Here is a 22,896-nt window from a genome sequence, read left to right as displayed (position 1 = left end):
CTCTAGGACGTAACGGTAACGGGTGTTTGCATTGGTCGGGTCTTTTCTGCCCGTGCGTGCCCGCTGGGGGGCGCGCGCGAGCAGAAAAAAAATGCCGTCTGGCGACGGCAACCCGCCAATGCTGCAGTGCCGTCCGTCCGTTTTTTTACAACGGGCGGACGGCAAGTGGTTAATAAAAGAAACGGTGCAGGAAAAAATATACAGAAAAAGATGTTAACAAAGAGAGACAGAGATAACAACCGTACAAATAAAAAGGAATAAAAATAGACTGCTTAACAGTCCTATGCTTATAAGTTTTGAGTCCAGTTCAATGTGCAGGAGATGGATCTGAATGGCTCTTTTTCCAAGTAAGGATTGCAAAGATTCTTTCTGGAAGTTAAAGGGGAACTCTTCTTGGATGTTACACAAGCTTCTCCTCTGATGCATCCTCTTGATGTTAAAATGAGAGCCTCCTTAGGTGACACGGAGCCAGCCTATAAGGAAGTGTTGGGGAGGGTGAGCAGGAGGGCTAAGCCTTTACGATGTCCTTCTCTACTCTTCATAAACTGTCAAATTCATAGCTATCCAAATAGTGTAATATTCTTCCATATTACTGTCTGATAACCCCTAAAATATTTAGTGTCATGAAATTAACTTTAGATTGAATCCAAATTTGACATTGGTGTGAACTATGGCTGGCCCTGCAAGATAAATGTGGCTTGTCAGACCTCTGACCATTGTAACCCACCCATGATTGATATGTGTGTTTTCTCTTGACAAGACACAGCTATTTATGCAATAAATTTTACAATATCACTCTGCGATTGAGAGTTATGATTTTTAGAATTTGGCGGTAACTTCAGTTTATGGCTCTGGGTGAATCTGAGGTTACCTGGGTCATTATCCTTGCCAGAGCCTCTTGTGTTTACCTAGATATGTCAGATGTTAATTTATTGGGAATCTGCAATTATGCTTGGTTAACTTTCATTAGGGTTGGTCATAAAAAGGTTGTGGGGTAATCATGGTACCTCACTTAGGTTATTTGTGCTAAGGAATATAAAGATCACAGGCCCGGATTAGCATATATCTGTTTGTTCAAATTTGAGGATGGCTAAACAAAACTAGGGGCAGCCTAAGGTCATTTGAACTAAATTGTAGCCTGCATTTTTGGAAGATGAGGGAAGAGATACTAAATATAATACTTTAAATTGATATGCGCAAACCTCATTACTGTCACACTCTGTGCCTCCACCCTTTCACTTCACCTCTTTTTGATTAGTTTATAGTCTGCCTGCCCTCTCTTTCCTTCATCAATATCTACTTTTTGCCTTTTCTCGCTTGTCTGCATACTCTATAAGGTTATCTTGTGCATCCTATATTCCTCTCTCTTCCTTTCTGACATCGTTGCCTCTCCAAAAATTCTATGATCAACTGTTGCTCATCTCTGCCACCCACCCTTCCCACAATCAGTTACATCTTTTCCCTTGAACCAGCCAAATCCACAATCAGTTGAAAAGCTTGCCCTGTTATCAGTTCTATTGAGATGGCACACATGGGCAAATAATATGTGCACAGCAAAATTATTGTTTGACTGGGCAGTACTACATATCAGTGTGTTATGAATCACTTACAAGTCAAAACATTTTTCAGTCCATATTAACCCATTCATTAACAGCCAAACATTTGCTAGGTTTTGTAAAAATATGGATATTGTAAAGCCTAGGTGATTAATTTTTACATCCTATCTAAAGAGAATATTTTGACTATATCCTAGACACACTCAGTAGATTAATTTCATATACTGATTAGTCTTGCTTCCAAGTCTCATAAATATTATTAAGAAGAAATCCTGTTAGTTGTTCAAGATCCTAAATGGAACATAAATACTCCATATGTTGATGTACATATTGCCTCAGCAGAAACGAATTCCCTTTTCTAATAATATTTTCCATTACTATACATATTTTTCAGAAACATCAAATGCTTTGCTGTTTGAAGAGGTGGTAACTTTGAGCAAGCAGCTGATTGAAAAGTATAGCGATTCCAGTTTCCATGATGTATCCCCATTTGGAGATTTGCTCTCCATAGATCTGAGGTCACTCTTTGCAGATATCTCTGTTGTATTGAAGGACATCCGAAATCATCCATTGACACAGCTCACATTACCAGACATCCTATCAGGGCTAGGGGACATCACTATGATAGAAGGAGAGGCTGGAAGTGGAAAGACGGCGCTGCTCAAGAAAATTGCTATTCTCTGGGCTTCAGGGAAATGTTCTATACTAAACAGGTTCAGCCTTGTGTTTTATATCTCTGCATCATGCTCATCAAATGAGAGACAGCAATCGCTGCATGACATCATCTGCCAGCAACTAATTGGATCCACTGCATCTCTCTCTGAAGACAGTCTGGGACAAGTTATAAAACAATTACAAAATAAAGTGTTGTTTCTCCTTGATGACTATGGCATGGCGGGCTCCATTCCTGAGGCAATAGAAGAACTTTTGCAGAAGAACCCTTGGAATAGAGTGGGTTTGGCAGTCACTGTGACCACAGACAAAGCATGGATGCTACGGCAGCATGCAAGTACCATTCTGAGCATCCAAAAGTTTCCCTTATATAGCACTATTTACTTACTGAAAAACCTCTTTTCACATGACGTTGAGCTTGTGAAGTCATTTGTAGTTGATCTAGAAACGTCTAAAAACCTAACTTCCATTTTGCAAACACCTCTTATGATTCTTGCTCAGTGTTCCACATGGATGAGACATCCTCGCAAAAATAAGTTTGATGATGTAAACCTTTTTAAAACATATTTAAGATACAGCATGCTAAAATATCCCTCTGAAACTGAAGTGGTAAAATCTCAGGTATCTTCATGTGGAAATCTTGCTCTCAAGGGCCTTTTTCAGTCAAAATTTCAGTTTTCCGACAATGACCTAAGAGCAGCAGGCGTCAGTGATGACACAGCCATTAAATATGGACTTTTGAGCAAATTCACAGCACAAAGGCTTCATCCGATATATACGTTTTTTGATCCCTCATTCCAGGAGTTTCTTGCTGGAAAGAGACTGAGTGAGCTGTTAGAGTCTGAGGACCAAAGGGATCATGACAAGGGTCTCTATTACCTTAAGCAGGTGAATACTTTACTCAAACTCATAGGGCCTTATAGCTATCTTCTAAAATATGCCAGCAGGATTTCTGTAAAAGCGACAATGAACATTATTTCTTGTTTATTCACCTTATATGACAACCCTGAGGCACTGGATTGCCATTTAGACAGTAGCGAACATCTACAACGACATCCAGAACTTGAAATTCAAGAACAAGTTTTCACTTTGACAATACAGGGAGTACTCGTTGAAGATACCAACTTGGTTTGCATGGATCGATTGATGACATTTGCTATAGAGGCAGCACTTGAAAGTCAATGTTTATCTGAATGTGCCCCACTAATCATGCAGTTTCTTGCTGGGAAAGCACTGTCTTTTTCTGTAAGTCATATCAACAGAGGATCTTCTAAGAGTATTCTAACTTTCATAGAAAATTATCCTGAATGTATTCGTTTGTTCAGCTTCGTCTCCTTTACCTTGTCTAGCACAGTAAAACAGCGCAAAATACCAGATTTTTCTTCAGTAGAACACAGTTATGAAAAATATGGAGTTCCAACAGTGGAAGATGATTACTCTTCAGCATTTCTTTCACTCACAAAGACATTGCAAGATAACCAAGAGAAAATAAACGATTCCAATCAATTTTTATCTCTTTTCCCTAAGGAAATAGAAATATGTGACTCAGTAATTCATCCTTTTATGTCATTAAAGGGACACAAAGCAGCTGTTTTCAAAGTGCAATTGAGTGGTATTAATAGTGAAAACTTTACACAACTTAACTGCAAGAAATTCCAGATTCTCTTCTCCATATCTGACCACATTGAACTCCAGCTGATAAACTGCAGAGATTTTGCAAAGCACATTGCCCCAGCAATCAAGCAGTTCTTAACATCATTTAGGAAACTGGTTATAAATGGCACATGTTTGAGTGCAGAGGAACAAGGTCTGATACTTAAGATGTCCTCTCTTGAATGTTTGGAGATTGAAAATTCTCAGGATACTTATTATCCAGGTAGGACAAAATATTGTTAAAAAATGAACTTTCTACTGCCATCTTGCTTTACTTTGTGGGTCCCTTAAAGTCATGTGAAGAAAAGGTTACTTTGCTCAATTTTATACTAAAGCTAGTCATATATTTTTTCTTGTCCAGCACATGGGCTGAATGAGAAAAAAACACTACATTCTCCCATTCATGCTAAACAACATAGATTTGAGAATCTTCCCTGATGTCTGCCAGGAGTGGGGCAGGATCTTTTGGATTTATAAGTGCCTAGGGAGGATTTACAAGGAAGGTTCTTTTTTTTATTAAATAGCCAGAAGTAGAGTTGCAGGTCAGTTGGTTGAGAAGACTACAGGTTGTAGACCCAGTTGGAAACTGCGGGCCCTCTCTGAAACCATGTGAGAATCCTGCTATTGCTTTCTCCCTAATGAAGCTGTGCCAGGATACCTGGAGGATTGAGAGTAGTAAGAGACGGACTTGAAATTTCCCATGTTGTGGGTAGTAGATCTGGACAATGCCAGCTAAAAATATAAGAGATGACACCTGGATCAACAGTAATATGCAACAGCAATATGCAAAGAGAATTGTTTGCTAAAAAGTTGCCAAATGAAGTAAACTGAATTCAAAAGACAAAGGGGGGAATTTATCAAAACTGGAGCAGACAGAATCTAGAGCAGTTGCCCATGGCAACCAATCAGCATCTCTCTTCAGTTTGCTCAGGTAAGAAGTGAAAATGACAGAGAGAAGCTGATTGGTTGCAGTGCAAATCTGCTCCAGATTTTGTCTGCTCCAGTTTTGATAAATTCCCCCCAAAGTCGGACTAAATCCATTTCATATTCCTGCGGATTTAATGGGTACGCCTATACCTGAAATGCAGAGACTTTGACTCTGTTTGGCCTTGCTAGAGAGGTCCCACCAACATGGTTGCAGTGAACGAATCCCCTAATAATAACATTCCTGTAAATGATCAGGTGACCATCAACTCAACTGTACACTTTATGGAACCTTCAGTTTATAAAGGAGCACTTTCTGAGCATGCCTTTACGTTTTAGACTTTAAAAAAGAGTTAAAATTAAAAGAAAAGAAAAATAATAAAATTTAAAAAAATGAAAGAGAAAAAAAACACGCATTAAGACATCATGAACACACACAAACACCTATACCCCATAAAATCTGTGCACATATACCAAATATATACATATTAGAGGTTATAATGCATATTTAGTGGCATTGGTTTAGTTTAATGACAAATAGTAAAAGTACGTAAGTGTTGGATCCTTTTGGTAAATTGATATATTTAGAATTTTGTGTAATCTTATGTTTCTGTTCTAACACATCTGTCTAATATCTATGATATTATAAATGTAGAAGTAGTAGTTATTATCTATTAGTAGTACACAGTTCCATCTGACATTAAATGTCATATATTACTGCTTATGTGTTAGAAACATGTATGTAGAATTGTTTATTAAACATATACAGTACATGTGACAAATATTTGTAACAGTGGAGGTTCATGTATATTTTGTACTGTTTATTTTATTGATACATATTAACAATTTAAGTGGCATATAGAAGATAATTTCTATCAACTGGTGATTAGTTCAGTTTAGATATGTGTACTGTTCTCCTGTTCTAAACACAGTTCATATACAGTATACCTTTTGTGAAGAAGAAGGAGAATATTATGACTACCATTCATTATCAGAATGTTGTTTTCTTTAACCCTTACCTATGTTTTAGACCTGCTGATCCGTGGCATTCACAACTTCCCTTGCTTGAATGAGTTGTCTATCACACTGCCTAACAATCCAGAGGTGATAGACCATCTGCCAGATGAATTTACAAGATTCAGCAAAATGAGAAAAATTGTGCTTGTTTTGCCCAATTGTGGAACTGAATCAGCAAGATTTGGTAAGAGGCCAGATAACCTAATGTTATCTTTTATGTGGGCAGTATGTTTTTAAGATGAACTAAAATAAACATGGGGGATACCATTGCTGTACATAGTTCCCGAAGATGTTTGGTAGAGACTATAAGAACTAAAGACAAAAAGGGGTGTCCTACTGCTACACAAGTACATGCCAGGGCTATATCAATATGAAGATTATGTTGAAGGTACTGTATACAGGGCCGACTTTTTCTGCAGCCCTGTTATGAAAGAACAGGAAGACTCTATAGTGAGCTGCTCCAGTCCATTCATAAACTGTGGAGATAGTATCCGTTACTATGTCCACAATCATGAATGAACAGGAGCACTTCCTGCTCATTCATAACTCAGGACACAGTAAGCATACAGTACTTTGTTCTCAGTTATTTACAAACACTCAGCGATCATCGTTCTGATCGTTCAATGCTTGTAACCCACTCTCCATCCTGACTCCCACGCCTGTCACAGAATGCCGAGTGGGGCGGTGCAGGAGGAGAGCTCAGCCTCCTGTGACAGCTGTCTCCTCCCCGCACCACCCTGACAGCTTCTCTCCTCCCGCTGGGCGCCGGTCAGTGCCCCCTCTGATCCCCGCTGCCTCTGCCAACACAGAATTGCGGGGATTAGAGGTGACAGACCGGCAACCAGCAGGGAGGAGAGAAGGTAGGGATACACTGCATTTTCAGGCATTTTTGTACTATCGGCATTTTGCTCATAGTGTCAGGGATACCGGCACAGGTGACCCCACACAGGCAGACCAAACACGTACGACCACACCGGACAGGGCAGAATGTATTATATACAGTTTATTAACAGCAACACTAAACACAACACCCAAAAGCAAACAAAAATAAGTAACGTCAACAAGACTACAAGCAGGTAATGGCAACATGAGGAGAAGCAGGTAATGGCAACAGGAGGTATCTAGGACTGCAAATGGGTAATCGGGCTCGGGACACAAACAGGGTTCAGGACTGCAAACAAGATTCAGGGTTCAGGACTGGTAACAGGACTCAGGACGGAAAGCAGGTTTCACCGGAAATTGCGACAGAACTGGGGACTCTGGGTTCAATACTGAGCCATCTTCCTGACTGTAGGGAGGGTTTAAATACCCTCCCAGGAAGCACCAGGTGATGGCTAAGTGCTGAGAGACTGGAAGACACCCGCAGGTGAGTACTGGAGCTGCAGGTTACAGCGCCACCCAGTGGTGGTCTGGTATCTAACAGTTCCTGGCTGCCTGGAGACACCTGCAGGTGAGCACAGGAACTGCAGGGCTTAGCTCCAGCGCCACCTGGAGGCACTCTGGATCCTAACACATAGTACCATTTTCAGCCGAAATATTTCGGTGCCTTCCCTTGCCCTGCTGTCTTGTAAAGGCAACAGCATGGAGAGAAGAGTGCACAGTTACAGAGCCAGCTGCTGCTAGCTTCTGCATGTAAATGAGGGGTGCTTCTTTTTCATATAATTATTAAAATAATAATTGCTGACATAATGTTATACTGCTTTTTTCTAGCAGACCCACATGAACTATTTACTACAATGCACATAGCATTCCATTGCATATTTTCCTAAAACTAGTTCTGTAAAGATTAGGGATGCACCGATATCACTTTTTTGGGTCTGAGTACGAGTACCGATACTTTTTTTTTAGTACTCGCCGATACCAATTACCGATACTTTTTCTTAAAGGGGCAGATATAACTTTTTTTTTATGCCATCCTGTGCCCAGCCCACACCTGTAGTGTGGCATATGACAACTCTGTAAAAATAATGTTTTAAGTAGTTGCTGTGACAAGCCTTTTCTTTGCTTTAGTTTTTATAAATTAGCCAACAATTGAAAACCAAACTAAAGATAGTTACATAGTTAGTCAGGTTGAAAAAAGACACATGTCCATCAAGTTCAACCTATACTGAGATAGTAGATCAAAACATATTTCTGGTTGTGTCAGTACAGTACTGAATGCGTCTCTGCAGGCGTGCTTCAGGTTGTGTCACTATGTTACTGATTGCATCTCTTTGGACACATACCTTGTTATGTTAGTACAGTTCTGGTTGTGTCCATGAGGACACATTACTGGTTGTGTTAGTAGACAGTGATTGTGTCTCTGCACATACGAATGTGTTTAAAAGAGAAGTAAAGATAAACTTTTTTGCCCTTAGTGCAGAGCCACGCTGCAGCAAGGAAGGATCCCAACAATATTCTTGGGATCCACTTGGCTGCCTGATTGACAGCTTGCTCTGCCTCTGTAATGCCAGAGCAATGAGCACTGGAGGAACAGAGAAGGGAGGGGAGAATCCCTGGGTGGAATGATGACTGACAGTTACCACTCTCTGCAGGGAAAAGACTGGGAGCTGAGGGACCAGTGGTCACACGATCACTCAGCTCTTAAAGTGACATTAAACCCTCAGATTTTTTAACATAAACCAATAGTGTAATGTGTGCCTTACTGTAATCCATGGTGGTTTCCCTTCTCTTCGCTGCTCTTCCTTTTAAATCCTTATCTCTTCTCATGCTGGGAACTTCCCTTTGCAGCTGAGTGCCTCTTCTTGTAGTGCTAGCTCAGGTTGTGAACCTACACACAGACACCATGTATCCATTCTAGAGACAAGGCAGTCTGCTGCAAAACAGAAGTTCTGCCCAGCATGAGAAGAGATACGGTTTTAAAAGGAAGAGCAGCAAAGAGAAGGGAAACTACTATGGAGTACAGTAAGGCACACATTACAGTATTGGTTTATGTTAAAAAATCTGAGGGTTTAATGTCACTTTAATATAGAGTTGAGTATGCGCCAACTGCAGTGTCCCACATCAGCCTTAAGTATTGGGAAAAGTATATTTTACTCTCTTTAATACTTCTTTAATTATTCCATTATTTGCACAATTCTCTTTTTAATACAGCTAAGAAATATTTATTCCACTATGTGTATGTTTTTTTTTTCTTTATGTGCATGTTGGGAGGGCATTGTGGAACAGGGTGGCACAAAGTAACTAGCCTAGGGAAGAAAGCCATATAAATCTGGCATTAACCATATATACTAAATGGTTCCTGTTTTGCAGCCAAATTCATGCGTAGTTTTGAAGATTTGGAGATTCTGCACCTCACTTTCAAGAATGTTTTGGAATATAATGGCCTGATAGATTCAGTTACAACTTGCAAGAAGCTAAAAGAATTGAATCTGTGTGGGTCAGTACTACAGGACAGTGACATGTCTTTGCTGGGTAATTATAACAACCTCATCCGCTATTATATGTAATTATACACTGAGTGGCCAGATTATTATGACCACCCCATCAGTACTTCGTTGGGCCACGAGATGACTTCATTGGGCCGCCTCGTGACTCCACGAGATGTTGAAAGGTGATGCAAGGAATCTGACACTGCACTGTTGCCCTTCTGTTGTCTTGTACCAGTCTTGCCACTCTCCGTTCTGCCCTAACATTGACTAGTCGCTGACGGCCACAATTCGCACGTTCAGACCCAGATTTTCGGCTGACAGTCCAGTCTTTAAACACTTTAACAACAGCTGCTCTTGAACATTTAACGAATTGTGCTGTTTTGCTGATACTCGCTCCATGGCTCCGAGCGCCAATAATCATCCCACGTTCAAAGGCTGTTAAATCGCGTTGTTTACCCATATCTTCATTAAAAAAATCACTTCTACTGTCGTGGTAAACAACCTGCTTCCCTATTTATAATGGTCTGGCCCTCTAGCAACTTCAGCGCGAAACTATAGCTAATTATAGCTAATTTGCCTACAAACGTCAGGTGGTCATAATAATCTGGCCACTCAGTGTATGTGGTCTATTCTACATTTCAGTTTACATTTTTACAGCTTTTTCCCTCCTGTACAATATGAGAGGTACAGTGCTGGTGAGAGCTACAGAGAAAAATTATTTGAGGGTGCTTATTTCAGATGATTGCAGAATGAGCAAAAAGTGTAGTCGGACAGTGGGGAAATCAAATAGAATTCCGGGTTTACTAGCAGGAGGAAAGAGATCTTGATTCCCCTCTATAGATCTTTAGTTACACCTCATTTACATCAGTGTGTCATGGAGACCTGACTTACAAAGAGATTTTGATAAGATAGACAGAGAACAGAGATGAACAACAGAAATGGTAAAGGTCTAAAGCAGTGGTTCTCAACCTGTGTAACCTCAGGACCTACATTTATCCTTCATCATTAAGTCGCGACCCAAGTCGCACTGCAATGGAATGCACAGCATTGCAGTACTGGACGTTCGGGTGCAGACGATCGAACTGTGGGCAGGAGGTGCGTTTAGGGTGTCATTCAAAATAGTGGCAATGCAACCCACCGTCCACAACAGAACGTGCAGTAGGTGCGATTGTGTGGTACAGTGCATTAATCGCATAGGACTGTGCGAATAATGCACTGTACTAGTGTGAACGTGCCCTCAAAAACGCTGACAGACACACTCACAACCACAGACACAATCTCACACACTTAGACATTCTCATACACACATACACAATCCCAAAAACTTTTTTTTTTTAAGATCCACCTAGTCTTCCTACCTTATAACTTATAGAACTGGAGTGAATCCTCAGCTTGGAGTCCAGTGTGGGCTGCTGTACTGTAATGGAGCTCCATCCATATGTGCATTGTTTATACAGCTGCCTTGCATGCCCTATAGAGGTGCCAGGAGCAAGATTGTGACATCAGTCTAGTCCAGGCACCTCTACGGGGCACATGTGGGAGCTGTAAGCAATGCACTTGTAGATGGAGCACCTTTATGGCCATACCCCACCTCAAGCTGACATGCAGGGCCGGGTAGCATATTTTGAATGGGTGCTTGGTGCGAGAACTAATGGTGCTGCGATAGGGGGAGGCTAAGGAGTCTCTCACCTGGAAAAGTGGAAGGCATGTGGCGACGCACTGAAACATCGGATCGCAACCCACTTTTGGGTCACGACCCACCAGTTGAGAACCAGGGGTCTAAAGGATATGCGTGAAAAATAAAGTACACCCTCTTTGAATTCTATGGTTTTAAGTATCAGGACATAATACAAATCATCTAGATTTTAATTAGGATGTAGCCTCTATACCCATCCATCACTAACCTGGACCCCATTAGTTTCACCTGTGTTAATAATCTTTTTGTTTTTGCAACTCATGTCTAGCAGCACTTACTAAACAGGTGATATGTTTGTGTTTTGATATAGTTCTTATATATTATGAATACATTTAAGCAGTAAAGTTAGAAGGCACATATGCTCTAGTAAATCTAATTCAGCATGGTGTGTTTCTTTGCATTGCCCTTGGGACAAACTGGTGTTTACACTGTACTAATTGTTTCTGTTGTTTGCAGCCTCAGCAATGAAACATTTTACATCTTTGCAAGTTTTAAATTTGGACGGACAAAAAATATTTGAAAAAGAGACTGCTGATTCATTTGGTAAATGTTATTACAGTTTATGGTAATCTATTATTATCAGCCACTATCTGAACATTATTACATTACCTGTTCCGTGCCCTACCTTCTACTCACCACATCATGTTTTTGCACAGACAAAGATATGATAGTTTTCTTAAATAAAAGTGTTATGTATACAGCGAACTCTTGCAATCACCAGCATCCAGCCATATGCTCCCAAACAGAGTTAGACTGGCATGTACCTCTGGTGCACATTGTTCCTCTCTTACTTATGACTGCCTGCTTCGGCCTCACAACAACCCTAACTGGATTCACAACCATCAACACATCCACCAGACTCATAATTACTTATAGTTACTCAGTACTCTTAACTACCTGGCTTTTCTCATGGCCAATTATACCAGCTGAACACTAATACATCCTCCTCCCAAGTCATAACCTCATTCCTTGCTTATTTACCCACACAACATAATTTTTTTTTATCAGCACCCATAACCCATTCAGGCCTCTTGGAGCTAATGAGTACCCGCACCACCTCACTGATAACTAATAATCCACACAACCCCCTGGCACTGACAAGCATGTGTATCCTTCACAACCCCCTTAACTGGGACAGGCATCTCCAGCCCGTGGTGCTCTAACGCTGCATTCATGACTGCTGCTAAGTATCTGCAATCCACCCAGTCTCCCATAGGACATGACCCTGGATTGACATACTACACCCATCAGTGACCAAATACTACCTGAAAAATGACAACACTCAACAACTACTGTACCACCCCCCAACTGATCAACAGTCAGTACAAAGTGAACACTGACACGGGTTTTAGTTTTACATATGATAACCCTGCGAGGATGACACATTTTAACATACTATATTCTAAAATAGTGACACGTGTTAAATTTTGAAGCACGCAGTCACATAGCTACAAAAGACCCTGGTGCTTACTTTGGATTGGGCCTCCTTCCCTAGTGGTACCCCTTTCCTGCAGCAGGCACTTCACCACCACCTTACTACTTTGCTACATAGTATTATGCAGAGCATATCAAGCAAGATCCTTCACTGCAGAGCTGCCCAGGGAATCTCAAAGTGCAGTGATGCATCCCTAAGGTGTAATAAGTGACGTCCTCCACAGTATCTACTTGTGCAGTGTCCTGGTATAATGGTATGCTTGCAAAGAGCAGTTTTTTTTAATGACACTGCCATGTTTAAACACAGAGATCAGGGAATTTCATATTACTTCCACTATGTAAGGAAGAGGCATACTTACACTAGTTCCCAATAAGGACACTTACACTAAACCTAAATCTTTGAATATCAGTGCAGTCTCAGTGATGTGAATAACGTTGAAAGAGAGGAATGTAGACAGAGCGATTCATTAGGGTATAGGTTCATGAAAATGTTTACATTCAATTTAAGTTCTGTCTTTCCTTGTAAAAGCTGATCACCACTGAAAACTGAAAAATCAGGTTTGGGTAGCTATATTTAGTGGTTTTGCTATTTGCTCTAGAACTGTGTCATATTGTCTTTTAAAGTAAATCTTGCCTAAGAGAAAAAATGGGGGCTGCCATTGCTGACCTCTTTCCAAAATGCTTGCTGCCTGGCTGGTATACAGATCCACTTCTGACTCACTGACCTAGTCCAAGTGTACATACAGTATAAGGGAAGTTAGAGTCAGTTCTTATCTGCACACTTGTTCTGGGTTAGTTCCACAAAGTATTGACACCCAACAATTAGTATCAATCCTGGCAACAAGCATTTGCAGAATGAGAATCAAGCAATGGCAACCTTCGTGTCTCTCTAAGAATGGTTTTCTTTAAGTCACTTAATCACAAATATTTTAAACTCACAAGACCACATGTAACTGATATAGTATGGTTAGAAATACTGTGAGATATAAAATAAATACAATCAATAAACCAGGATTTCCTCATAGCTGTGTCATTGGGCTCCCTTGTTTATCTGGAGAAGCTGTATTTGCCAAAGGGTGAAGGAATGACTCTTGCTGCTACCCACATCATTGAACAGTTCCAGAACCTTTGTAAAATCCAGTTTCTTGCCATGAAGGAGATTCTAGATGATGAATCTATTGCACTTTTAGGTGAGTACTTCATGAATGTGAAGCTAGCATCTTCAGGATTGGCCTTCTGTTGCCCTCTTTCATCTTTTTTAAAGAGAACCTGTCAATTCTTTAAAGATTTAAAAATGACACACCCTGCAGTGTAATACAAAGAATACTCACCACTCTGGTGGTCCATTTCTTCTACCTTTCCTCTGTTCTGGCCCTGCAGCCTAGGAAGACTTCGTCGATATTGACACTTCCTGGAGCACACAGGCAACCAACATACCCTAGAGGAGTTGAATAACCAGAAGAGGCTTTGTGTGACTGCAGTGCTGGAACAGAGAGAAGGTGGGAGACATGGACCACCAGACTTCTTCTCCTGCAGGGCTGTGTCAATTTTAAATATTTAGATACTTGGCAGGATTTGCTTTAAAGTCTTTAGCCAGTTTTTAAAGTGAGATCCTTCTTTGTGTGTTTGTGACTCCTCCTTTATTGATGCAGGCATACCCTTTCTCTGAGGAAACATATGAACTTTCTGGTTCTTAAATCATTGTTAGGGGAAAATGATAAAATACAGTCATTCTCTAGAGGATTTGTGGTTAACAAACCTCACAAAATGTTATCGAAATCTATCCACTGTATATTCATGTACCAGTCAAATAATGTCTAAGTGAAAAAAATAAATATTTGAAACCACTTTAGCTGAAATACTTATATAGTCTACAGTAGACTATTTACAGTAAAACTACTTTTTAAAAAGAAACCTAACACTGGTCACAGTAGAAAAACGTTTTTAATACATATTTTTGTCTATAGAAAAAAAATGAAATGCAATATTGCCACAAATATATACAAATAAATGCTTATTTGTGTATATATACAAATAAGTATGAAAATGTGGGTCATATCAAAATACTTTAAAGTGACCCTTGCTTTTCTTTTTGCTTTTCTGTCTAACAGAACTTGAGCATGTTGTAAGGTCTCTCCTTTTTTTTCTCATGTTACAGTGCTGGTGCTTGATGATTGGCCTCTCAGGTCCCAGTACTGTGGAGGGAGGTGTCCATAGCCCTATATAAGCTCAAACTCGGGTCTACTCAGAGTTTTCTCTCCTCATTCCTAATTGCAAATAGAGCAATGGGAGAATCAAGGGAAACAGATTCTGCTGTTTTTAACATGAACGTGTTGGTTTGCCCTGCAGAGGCAAAAAACAGGATCACATTAAGCTTAAAAACCTGGAAATGAATGAGGTGAATGATGTCCTGTATATTACTGATTTGAAGGACTTAGTAAATAGTGAGTGTTAGCTAACCTAAGAACAACGTCTGTAGTACCAAAAAAGTTGGCTGTATTTAGGCAAATCTCTGCAATTACTTTTCAGTAAATTCTGTTAAGTGCAGTTATATATAGTTTAAGAAAAGAAATGTCTTTAGATCTTTATAGGTTCTCAATTAATAGGATGCTAACATTTTTTCTATGAATATATTAATATCTTTCTAGCTGATATTACAAGAAACAGCTATCTGAAAAAGCTTCAACAACTTGAACTTCAAGTCAACGCCAACATCACTGAATCTGGGTGGAGAACGTTTTTTGAGAGATCAGGGCACATGCCAGAGCTCAGTCACCTGAATATAAGTCGCATGTACATGCAGCAAATCAAGTCCCACGCCACCACTGTCACGTCCTTTGTTCGATTTGTGTCCAGGCTACCACGCCTGGTGACCATACTCATGTATGGCTGGCTGCTTGATAAAGAAGATTTAAATATGTTTAACACCATGAAAGAGAGTCACCCTCAAGCTAAAAGTTTAAACATTGCGTGGCAGTGGTTTTTGCCATTTTCACCTACCATTGAGGATTAGAAAACTTTGCAATGCTTAAAGGCATAGAAAGTAAACCCACTAAAGATTTGGATAATTTAAATCATGGAAATTATAAAAACATGCAGCATATTCAGACATTACCTTCCATGATACATTCATTATAGAATAATCAGTAGATCCTGAAGTTAAATGCAAACCTGGACTTTCTTGTAAGGGCCTATTCACCTGGATTTAGCTAAGAAATAGGTAAGAGCCTTCCATTGGATAATTACTGCAGTGATTGATTTGTTTCATCTGGCAACAAGTTATTTAACCCTAACTGATGCAGTGAGTAGCTTCTTATTTCTTAAACAACCATGTCAGAAGACATAGCATGTGGTTGTGGAAAAGATGTAACTCTGTTTCAGATTGGCCAAGTAATTGGCTTGCATCAAACAAATCAGGAGATTGCTAAAACTACTAAAATTGGGTTCAGAACTGTCCAACGCATTATTAAAACTTGGAAGGATAGTGGTGAATCATCCTCTTCGAGGAAGAAATGTGGTCGGAAAAAAATCTTGAATGATTGTGATCAGAGATCACTTAAACATTTGATGAAATCAAAAGGCTTCAATTTGCTAGAGAGCATAAAGAGTGGACTCTGGAGCAACAAAAAAAGGTCATGTGGTCTGATGGATCCAGATTTACCCTGTTGCAGAGTGATGGGCACATCAGGGTAAGAAGAGATTCAGATAAAATGATGCACTGATCATGCTTAGTGCCTACCGTACACAGGCCCGGCGCTACCGCAAGGCCTGAGGGCGCTGCAGGGTGAGGGCGGAAAAAACAGGGCATTTTGATAAGTACTTGTACTTGCCAAAGTGCCCCGATGCTTGCGCTATGCTTTTTTTTCCCCACTTACCTTCGGTGCGGGAGAGCAGCGGCAAGTCAGCGCTGGTCCGGTGGGAGGAGCTACAGGTGGGGTCCTAATTTAGCTGGCCGGTGACTGCCAGAGGATCCCGACACGCGCGGCACCTCTGGCAGTCGCCGGCCAGCTAAATTAGGACCCCACCTGGAGCTCCTCCCACCGGACCAGCGCTGACTCGCCGCTGCTCTCCCGCACCGAAGGTAAGTGAAAAAGAACAAAAACATAGCGCAAGCATTTTTGCCCCAAAACCAATAACAAAATATAGATTTCCCATCATTTTCTGTTACAAGGACCAATAGTATAGGTAAATCTACCCAGTGGGAGATTATATCAAACAGATGCACCGCGCTAATCACTAATCATAATGCGTGAATAATAAAGTGCTAGATATCAAATAAATCACATATAACCAATATAGTTAATAAGTACTCATAAATAATAAAACATGTCTCTTATTGTAATATCTCCAGTAGAGATTATGGGGTCTATTCACGAAGCTGCCGAGGGATCTGGCCGTAGCTTCGGCCGATCCTTCGGCTAGCTTCGGCCCCAGGACCCCTTCGGTTCAGTAGAACCGAGGGGGTGCTGTACGGGCTATTCGCAATAGCCCGTACAGCTCCCGATCATGGCCGAGCGGCTCAGTCGAGGCTGAGCCGTGCAGAAAGCCGAAGCTGGCCGAGCGGCCGGCCATTGGCCGGCCGACAGCCTGCTTCTGGCAGCTGTGCGGAGCTAGCCGTGAACTTACGGCTGGCTCCGGCCACTTTCAGAGAGATCAGCGTCCCTGGTTGCTAACCAGGGACACTGATCTCTAAACAGCTAACTCTCCCTGGCGCCCCGGGAGCCTCCTGCTCCCGGCCGCAAAGGAGAGAAAAAATGCTGTGTCTTTTTTTTTAATTCTGACACGAGCGATGTCAGAATAGAAAAAAAAATGTCTCCCATTAAAAAGCATTGGGACATTACTATTGGCTATTTCAATTTGCAATAGCCAATAGTAAACTAGCATTGTACCCGCCCTCTGCAGTTCCCCATCAGGTCCATCAGCAGAGGGCGGGTACAATGCTAGTGTACTATTGGCTGTTGCAAATTGAATCGAACCCAGGCAGATTTCCTCATTCCTAGTTCATTTGAATGTGACTAACTACTATCAATACACTCAAGGCCAAAAGTTATGTAAGAGAGGCAATATTACAATATACACTATAGCTATATGTACCCACTGGTCACCAAACTTATTTTTCTTTATAATTCCTCAGAGATTCCTACTCAGGACCATCTTAATGCTTACATCAAGCCCTTCCTGGGTCTCCTTCTAGATTCCCCCTATTAGCCAAAATATGAGCCCTTTTTATATAGTAGTTATAGTCCAAAACTTCCAAGTATAAATAACCTTCCCCACCAAAGCAAGTAACTCACTGTTTATTTGATCACGACTTATGGGACTGTAAACAAATTACTTTTGTTTATAGCATACCGTATGTTGGTCTACTCTTCCTGGCCATCAACTGGCATTCTTATAAGACATAATTCTTTTGAAGCCCCTTTCACACAGGCTCCTGTCATTTCCGATAAGCAGAGGAATTTTGCATGGATCCCCTGTTGATTGGAGCAGTTTGGAAAGGATGTCACCGCTGTGACATTTGTGTCTGTCCAGGTTTTACCTCCATCATAAGAAAAACAGAACTTAACGGAACCATGTTATGTCTATAAATGTGGATTTCTTATCACTTTCTGTCACCAGGACCAATTGTAAGGGTGAATCTACCCAGCAGGGGACTTGGGGGGCGGAAGTGGGGTTCTAACCATTCCCAACTCTATTCAAAATAAAAGAAAAGGATTGGCTTTAAATACACTTTGTCATATACAGTATATTGATTGTTTTATGTTGTTTATGTAGATTTCCTGTAGCAGTTATGAGATATAATGTCATCCTTCTTTGCTAAATCTTTAGATTATATTGAAGGAGAGAGTATTGAACACTTTCCTAAACTTTCCTAAGTTTGACAAGGTAATCACTTCATTGGGTCAGAATGAAACACTGGAGAACCTCAGTTTTTCCCAACCTTTGACAGACAATAAACTAATCCTAACAATGCCTTATGTAGAGAATGGAAAGTGGCACCATGTGTCACGATACCGAGGATGTGATCCCAGGAGCAAGCAGGTAGCAAGGGATCTGCCAGGAAACGCAGTCTAAAAGCTAGTGGGTATTCCAGCAAGGACCCCTCACCAGTGGGGTATCAAGGGTATGGCACATATGGTTTGTCTCAGGCAGTGTCTTGTTTAGTCACATAGGGGGCGGCTAACAGAGTGACATATTTAGGCAGCGCAGTGTCATACTGCTAGTATATATGCCTGCTGCTCTGCCCTCCACCCAAGTACAGAAGAGTGGCTCATGTCCCACTCATCTGTACCGAAGCTCAGTGCACCTTAGGCCAGCAGCCAGAATAGCACCAGCAGACTGTGTGTATCCATGGCACAGCGACCTGCCCACTATCTGTATGACTCATTGGGGTTGATTTACTAACCTTTTAAACACACCACGAACGTGTATACACCTCTGTAGTGTGTTCCCTCCCAGCATGATCTATGGGAGGAATCGAAACACCTTTGTAGTGTGTACACACCCAGCAGGTGTGTTGTGCAAAGCCCTGCAATGAATTGCAAGGTAATGTGGTGTAAATTAGCTCTATGTTATGTTGCTTGCGTTGATGAATGCAGGAATGTAAATGCATGAGCTTACCATTTTTGTCTAAACTGTGAAGCAGCATTATATATGCATCATGTGCATGATTTTTCCATATATGGCATTAGTGGAAATATGCTTTTAGAGACTTTTTGGTTGATAAATACGTTTTGCTGTGTGAAAATCACACGCACCTGGTGCGTGCGTGTGTTTAGGTTAGTAAATCACCCCCATTTACTCACTGTTAGTGGGCGGCCTGTACAGTCTGCCCTGGTGTTCTGGCTGCTGAGAACTGGCCGCCGCTTTCAGAATACCTGAACGGAGCTGGCAGTTTATGGGCTGATAACAATTCAAGTAGAAGGGTGTTCTTTGTAATGATTTAAAAACACAAGAAAAACTTAAAGAAAAACTGAAGACAACAGAAAAACTCATCCATCAAGCCTGCACTTTTACAAAAACGTTTTTTGTTGTTTTTAACCTTTTTGTCTAAGTATAGACCTATGTTTGTTTCCAGCATGTTTAAATTCCCTTACTGTTGACTGACTCACCACCTCTGCTGGAAGTCAATTCCAAGTATCCACTGTACTCTTTTGGTAAAAAAAGACATACGCAGGTGTGGATGCGGGCTTATACTGATCTTTTAAAATAACAAATGCAATAATCTGAGAGTTAAAATGGGACAGACGTATTTGGTTTCAAATCTAAAGGAGAGGTTTCCTTGTTACATCAGCTTATTTACTTACATTTCCTATAGCCAAGTTCTGCAGTTCAATGTTTGGTTCCTGTTTCTTTTTGGACATCTACATAGAACTTACATCATGTGCTGTGGATTATTTTTACCTCCTGCTGATTCATGTGACATTGCCCTGAATTAGAACCCCCTCATCTTCCTGCGATAGAAAGGATGTGAAACCTGTTTAAAGGAAAACTATTTGTGTATTTTCAGTGAGTACATAAATTAAGATTTTCATAGTTGCCAACTGTTCTGGAACTGCTGAGACAGTCCCGCTATTAAGCCAATTGTCCTGCATTGCCTTCATCTCGTGCAGTGTCCCAGGAAAGCAGCATGTGGCTCACTGAGGGTATGGCTGCCAGTATGGAGAAAGCTGCTGCCTGCTAGTGGTGCAACCAGGTCGGTGAGTTTGGAGTTCTGTACTGTCCTAGATGTTTGTAGCCCTTTATCCTCTCTCTCACTGAGTTGCATATGGAATAAAATCTTGAAGTGGCTGGTGCCCAACTTTACATTCACATCCCACAACCAGCTAAGGACTCAACCCTAAGGTGAAATGTTAGCCCACCCTGCCTCTGAAGTCCCCATATGCTCCTATAGGTCAAGGGGATGCTACAAGTATGTTAAAAAAAAAAAAAAGGACAAGCTAAATGTCATTCAGTTAGGGTTTATTTCTCCTTTAATTCTCATGCACCAGGTACAGTCTGTTTGAGCACTGCATTGTCTTTTTCTTTCTATCTTGCTCTTTTTGATTCTTGTAACTATATACAGTAAGCACTTGACACATACCACCAATAAATGTGGTTTCTTCCTGCCAGTGATAATCACACCTGTGTACGTGATCATTCCACTTCCCTATTAAAAATCTTAGTAAGCTCAGTCGTTCAGCTGTAGAAGACGTATTTATTTTTCTTGGTAACATATACCGTTTGGTAAGTACCAGTACCTTAAATACTCTATTCTTTATATGAGGAAAATTTTGATCTTTTTTTAATTTTGTTAATTTTCATGAAAAAAAAAATATATATGTAATTTGTTTTCTGTTTGCTAATATCTTTTCTATGTATTTATGGAGCGGCTGTTCTTTGTTTTTTTTAAAGCGCCGTACACACACTTTTGGTAATTTTAATATGTGTTCTATGTTTTTGGAAACCAGCCAGTATTTGCATGGGCTAGGCACTGGTTCACTTTAAGAGTCTGGACATACATGTAAAAAACACCAGCACTCATAAGCGTATGTATGTACAGTGCTAAAGCCTACCAAAACGATTATTTTCATGCACTAGCACAACTGTTATACAATAATAGGACAAAAGGCAAATATATATTTTACAGAATGAAGTGACTTTGCACTTACCTTGAAATAGGGATAATTAGGGATGAGGAGCCATCCCCAGGATTTCATTCTTAAACATGTCAGCAGTTCTGATCAGTAGCAGACATGCCAAGTAGCCAATTCGGGTCTGATGATGTCTAAATGCCCCCACATTTCTGAGATAACAATAAGGTAAGTGCAAACCTATTTTTTCCATTTTGCAAGATACTGGAGTTATTGATACTGGAGATAGGAGTTATTGCCAAACGTTTACGATCAAACGGACTCAGCATAATCAGTTTGCTTACATGCATGTAATAAACCAAGCATTTGTATGATCATTATACTTTTAGAAAAAGCACTACAAGAAAATAAAAGACAGGAAACAATTGTATCTCCCAGTCACAACCAGAACTATTATGGGATGATAGCCCTGATCTGATAGAGCTGGGGAAAGGGGGGGTATGGGTCAATAGGGGGGTAGCAGCTTACAAGGACATTAAGGCGGGACTTAACTCATGCACCCTAATATAATTTTTACTATTTGTGCTGAAGCTTTAATTGGTCTTTAAAGTTTATGAATAGCTAAAACAATTATGATTGGTTTTGGATGAAGTGGTAAAAAGTCAGAACCTCTGTTACATTTGTAATTTGTCACTGCTGTAGAGATCTGTGCTCACTATTTTTGCTGCGACCATAATCTCTAACTCAAAAAGTGATGAAGAATCTAACATTTCAAAGTTATTACAAGCAGGTCCGGCCTTAGGCCTTTAGGCGCCCTGTGCGAGAAAGCTTTACAGCGCCCCTCAGTGACCACACCCCTCAGTGGCCACACCCTTCAGTGGCCACACCCCCAGTAACCACACCCATTTATTACCCATATTTTTGGTAAAATATAAAAGTCGGGGTCACGTCGGGTAAATAGACACCAAACATGTCATGCTTTAAAATTGCGCGCACCCGCAAAATCGCAAAAAATTACCATGCCCAAAATTGACCATAGGTAACGCTTTAAAAGCTTTTACCGCTCATCAGTTTAGTGTTATCAGTGATTGATAGCCCTACAATTATTGCTCTCATTCCGACGTTCGCAGCGATATGTAACATGTGCGGCGTAATGGGCGAAATCGTCGTTTTCACACGTATGCGCACCCGACGCCTGTTTGCATGCGTGTATGTATGGGGGGGACTTTAAAAAAAATGTAATTCTTTTTTATTTGTAACTTTACATTTTTGGGGGGGAAACTTTATTGCTATCACATAGGGGGGTTAGAAAACCCCCTTATGTGATAGCAAAATATGTGGCAGGTCCTCTTTATGGAGACATCAGGGGTCTCCAAGACCCCTAATGTCACCTAGGACCCCCCTGAAGAAGCTGATGAAGCACAGATCTGCTTCATCAGCTTCTCTCCAGCATCTGAAGCTGGAGAGTGACACAAGAATGCGGAAGTGATGTAATATACACCACTTCCGCATTCTGACAGCGGAGAGGGGACCGGAGGGAGCTCGTGTACCGAGCTCCCTCTGATCCCCTGTGACAGAGGCCATATGCTGGTCACGGGCTCGCACTGGGCACAGCAGAGCCCGGGACCAGCTTGACAGCGGGAGGGGGAGAGCCGGGGAGGGCGCAATTCACAGGACCTCATACAAGCGATCCGCCGGCTCTAAAGCCGGCGGATTGCTTGTATGTTAACGGCCATCGCTGCCTGTTTTCAAATAACGGGCATTTCCCGCTCATGAGCGCCCAGCGTTGCGCGCGAGGGGGCGTGCCTGAGCGGACGTCTAAAGACGCCTAAATATCACGTCTAAATATCAATGATATTTACCGATCCTCCGCTCAGCCACGCACAGAGCCGCTGTCATCCTGAAACTGCTCCGATCTCCTACCTGCTCGGCCATCCTGACAGCTGCGGGCACGGCTTCTCTCCCCCTCACTGCTCCGCCATCCTGACAGCAGGCCTGAA

At 41.2% G+C, this 22,896-nt stretch overlaps 1 protein-coding gene across 1 annotated transcript in view; it reads left to right on the top strand.

Annotated features, from left to right (window-relative positions):
- The window catches only part of LOC108788467 (baculoviral IAP repeat-containing protein 1-like), a 26,428-nt gene extending 11,092 nt beyond the window's left edge, over nucleotides 1-15,336 (top strand). Inside the window, exons 5-9 of the mRNA XM_018558226.1 lie at nucleotides 1,951-4,104; nucleotides 5,836-6,006; nucleotides 9,075-9,236; nucleotides 13,349-13,513; nucleotides 14,972-15,336. Of these exons, the coding sequence (XP_018413728.1) occupies nucleotides 1,951-4,104; nucleotides 5,836-6,006; nucleotides 9,075-9,236; nucleotides 13,349-13,513; nucleotides 14,972-15,336 (3,017 nt within the window). The remainder of the gene's footprint in view (nucleotides 1-1,950; nucleotides 4,105-5,835; nucleotides 6,007-9,074; nucleotides 9,237-13,348; nucleotides 13,514-14,971) is intronic.
- The last annotated feature ends 7,560 nt before the right edge of the window (nucleotides 15,337-22,896 follow it).

Source organism: Nanorana parkeri, unplaced genomic scaffold (assembly GCF_000935625.1).
Source record: "Nanorana parkeri isolate BGI_ZX_2015 unplaced genomic scaffold, ASM93562v1 scaffold327, whole genome shotgun sequence".
NCBI lineage: Eukaryota > Metazoa > Chordata > Amphibia > Anura > Dicroglossidae > Nanorana > Nanorana parkeri.
Note: the sequence above shows the minus strand (reverse complement) of the source record. Positions and strands in the feature narration are given on the sequence as shown.